General features: G+C 35.4%; 1 protein-coding gene across 1 annotated transcript; it reads right to left on the reverse strand.

Moving 5' to 3' along the window:
- Positions 1-989: 989 nt before the first annotated feature.
- On the reverse strand, positions 990-4,090 carry LOC145126707 (uncharacterized). The gene is made up of 6 exons (XM_079062017.1): positions 3,681-4,090; positions 3,371-3,555; positions 2,678-2,771; positions 2,056-2,379; positions 1,825-1,924; positions 990-1,733 (listed from the first exon to the last, which is right to left on the reverse strand). The coding sequence occupies exons 1-6, from the start codon at positions 4,088-4,090 to the stop codon at positions 990-992; spliced, it is 1,857 nt and encodes a 618-aa protein (XP_078918143.1).
- Between the last annotated feature and the right edge of the window lie 394 nt (positions 4,091-4,484).

The raw sequence follows: 4,484 nt of genomic DNA on the forward strand, positions 1-4,484 counted from the left end.
TCTATAGCAATGTTGCTACCACATTGTCTATGGATTTTATTTCTGGTAGCGAGAGTGGGAGTTTCTAGGGAAAATGCTACCGGCTCCATATCCGTTGGTATTATGCTACCGATAGTTTTATGGAACAAAAATTCGTAGCAATTTTCCAACGATATTTGTTACCAAATCACTTTCCGTTGTACTGCTGCTTTGGAATTCATCATCGTGGTTAATATGCAACGGAGTTTGTGACGGAAACCAATTCCATAGTTGAATTGCTATGGAAGTACCATTCGTAGGTATTTGCTAGGAAATTCTGCTATGGAATATGATTTTGTTTGCTTGTTTTGCTATGGAACAAAACGCGTAGCTAAATTGTGACGACATTTATTGGGATGTTGTATGCTTAATTAATTTTATTATACTATGGATGAATTATTATTATGATCATTGGAGTTTGGACGACATGGTTTGAATGAAATGTTTTTGAATTGGTAATATGTGGCATAAACTAATGGCTAAAAAATGTAAAAATGAATAGATATTGGTGGCAAGCAGACTCGAACTTAAGCTTATGCTAGAAAAGGGCGCGGTTAAGCCAGTTGTGCTAATCAAGTTGTGTATAATTTATTGAAAACATAGTATTATAATGAATAATTAACAACGAATTCATTACAAAGTTATTTTTAATTACATTAACTGGGCATGTTAAAGTATATATAATCTATGTAGATTATCTTCCTTCATAACGAATTCATTACAAACTTATTTTTAATTACATTAAAAATACTTCATCACAAAAATAACATGGGTTTTACAAATACTTCATCCTACTCAAACAACATAGCAAGAAAAAATGACTAAAATGTCCTTTTAACAGAATGATGTAAACACAAAAAAACATCTTGGGGCGAAGCCCGGGCTTTCTTCCTAGTTTACATTTATGTATTGATATTAAACCAAATTACAAATTAACTTCATCGCAAAAAACATTAAACACACAAAAACATCTAGTCATTATCTTGTTCCTCCTCTTCTTCTTCATCCTCTTCTTCTTCATTGCTCGATGCACTATACTCATAACTACCCTCGCTGTTCGGAATACCATCATTGTCGTCCTCATGAATTTCACCTTCTTCATCAATATTATGTTCATTATCTGAACCGTTGCTTGACATTTCATGATCATCATCATGATTGTCTGTATCGGCTAGACTTGGTATAATGATTTCATTTGATTCAACTTCATCTTCTTGGAAAGCAACATCTTTTTGAGGATGATTTTCATCGGTCCAACCACGAGGTTTAACTTTAAATACAGCCCACCAGTCCGAGTTGTTTGTTTTCGAACTTGGGTAGGGAATGTAACACACTTGAGTGGCTTGCATGGCTAAAACAAATGGCTCGAACTTGTTGTATTTTATTTTGACATTTATCTCGACCAAGTTATATTGTTTGTGAACCTTAACTCCTATGTTAGGTGTTGGATCGTACCAATGACATTTAAACAAAACCATGGTTTTAATTGGGTAACCACGGTACTCGACTTCTAAAGTTTTCTCTACCTTACCAGAATAATCACCTCGTTGGCTACTAACACACAATCCGCTATTGGTTGTTGATTCGTTCAGACTATGAGCTTCTGTGTGAAACTTGTAACCATTGACAAAGTATACACTATATAATTTCACTTTTTTGAATGACATTTTGGAAAGGTCAGATATATACTTGTTGTTTATCGGGATCTTACATGCCTATATGAAAAATAGTAAAACACTTAATTAGAGTTAATTATAACCATAACAAAAAATAATAAATTTTAAAAAATACAAAAATAACACCCACATAGTTTTGAAACCATAATGCAAAGTTCTTCTCAACTTCAGCTGCAAGGACCTGTTTATCCATACCCCCCATAAGTTCATTCAAATGTTCTTCAAATATTCTGTATATCAACATTTCAATAACATTTTAAAGTAACTATGAATGTAATAAACAAAATCATGCATGTAAATGTTATTCGATCATAGCAATTACACACCAAATGATTATTATAATTAAAAGTGATGTACGAACTTGATGCAATGCTTGATCTTATCTCCGTTAAGGAGTATGTAAGTTTGGGCAGCATGCACTTCCTCATCAGACATCATTCTAATCGTGAATCTTCCATAATGACGCCCAGGATATGAAAATATATCTAGCATGTCGTTGTTAGCATCTGCTTGCTCATCTCCTCCTCCATCATCATTTCGAGGCAACTTTCTATTACGTGTGGGGACACCAGTCTCGAAATAATGAGAGCAAAATATTGATGCTTCATGTAGCAAGTACGCGTTAACAATGGACCCTTCCACACGAGCTTTATTTTTCACATCTTTTTTCAATTGATTTAGATACCTATAGTGAAGATTATTTAAATTAGCTTACAAAAATAGCAACATACATTACGATGTACCATACAAACCTTTCAAACGGATACATCCACCGTTATTGGAGAGGACCGGCTATCTTCACTTCGTATGGCAAATGTACTGGTAAATGTTCCATGGAGTTAAAAATACCAGGGACAAAGATGGTCTCTAATTTACATAATATTATTGGGATCTCGGTTTCAATCCTTTCCATGTCTTTTGTTGTGATTGATGTTGTTGTTAATGTTTTGAAGAAAATACTCAACTTTGTTAATGCTTCCTACGCTTGTTGTGGCAACATCTCACGAAATGCAATTGGCATCAATCTTTGCATAAAAACATGACAATCGTGGCTTTTCATTCCGAACAGTCTACACCCTGTTAAATCAACACACCTCCCCAAATTAGAAACACAACCATCGGGGAAACGCAATTTCTCCACCCATTGGCATATGGCTTTCTTTTGATTCTTGTCCAGAGTGTATTATGCTCTTTCATTATCTTCGACTCCTTTTCTCTTCCTACAATAGAGCTTCAGATCTCTTCTGGCTGCTACATTGTCTTTCGTCTTCCCCTTGACATCCATTACAGTGTAAAAAAAGTTTTCAAATACATTTTTAACAATATGCATAACATCAAAATTATGTCTAATGAGGTTTGTTTTCCACTATGGTAAATCCCAAAATATGCTTTTCTTTTTCCAACCATGATCGCCACATATTTTGTTTACATCATCAGCATTTAGTTCAGTCACTTTTACCAAACCTAATTGTTCAATCTCCCTTAAAGTTTGTTCACCATTCTTACTTGGAGGAGGACCTTCTATCACTTGACGATTCTTCCTGAACTTATTTTTATCCTTTCTATATGGGTGATTTACCTGTAGAAATCTTCTATGACAGTCAAACCATGACATCTTATTACCATTCTCTAGTCTAAATGCTTGTGTATGTTTCCCACAGAACATGCTAGCTTACCTGCTGTAGACCATCCGGACAACATTGCATATGTTGGAAAATCGCTTATTGTCCACATCAAAGCTGCTCTTAGATGGAAATTTTGTTTTAAAGATATATCATATGTTACTACGCCTTCTTCCCATAATTGCTCTAACTCTGCAACAACTGGTTGCAAAAATACATCTATTTTATGCTTAGGGGTCCTGGCACAAGTGCGGTCAAAAACATGTAAGACTCTTTCATGCACATAGAAGGTGGAAAATTATAAGGTGTTATAATAATAGGCCAAGATGAATATTGTTTTCCAAATGCTCCATGTGGTGCAAACCCATCTGTACTTAGGCCTAATCTTACGTTACGTACTTCTGTTGCAAATGAAGGATGACTTTTGTCAAAGAGATTCCAGGCTTCTGAATCGGATGGATGACACATTACTCCAGCATCATGTCCATGATTCTCGGAGTGCCATCGCATGGAAGCGGCTGTGGCTTGTGAAGCATACAATCTCTTCAACCTTGGAGTCAAAGGAAAATAATGCATTTTCTTGAAGGATACGCGAGAACATCTGGCCAAATTTTTTGACCGTTTGTACCTATCTGCATTGCAGAATTTGCACCGATAAAGATCTTTGTCTTGCCTCCAATATATCATACATCCAGATCTGCAGCAGTCAATCATCTCCACAAGCAAACCTAGTGCTTGTATTAACTTTTTGCTCTCGTATAAACTACCTACCATATTATTCTCCTCCGGTAACACATCATTTATCAACTGGCAGATAGCATCATAACTTTGCTCAGGTATGCGATACTCTGATTTTATATTCAATAGTCTAGCTACAGCAGATAGTTGTGTCACTTTTTTACATCCATGCCACAATTATTTATCGGCTGCATCTAGCATATCAAAGAATTTTTTATCTAGTGCATTTGGCTCCTCTTCAGGATCACTATTATTTAAATCAGGAGCCATTGCATCTATGACCATATCTCTATAAGAACATGAACCTTCACTAAAATTTGTGTTTGAATCATCCACCCCTAAAAACGTATTGGTATCATCAATTGATTTTTCCCCATGTTTATCCCAACACCAATATTCCTCAACAAAACCAACCTTGTACAAACGAGTC

Source organism: Lactuca virosa, chromosome 7 (assembly GCF_052849685.1).
Source record: "Lactuca virosa cultivar CGN04683 chromosome 7, Lactuca_virosa_CGN04683_v6, whole genome shotgun sequence".
Classification (NCBI taxonomy): Eukaryota; Viridiplantae; Streptophyta; class Magnoliopsida; order Asterales; family Asteraceae; genus Lactuca; species Lactuca virosa.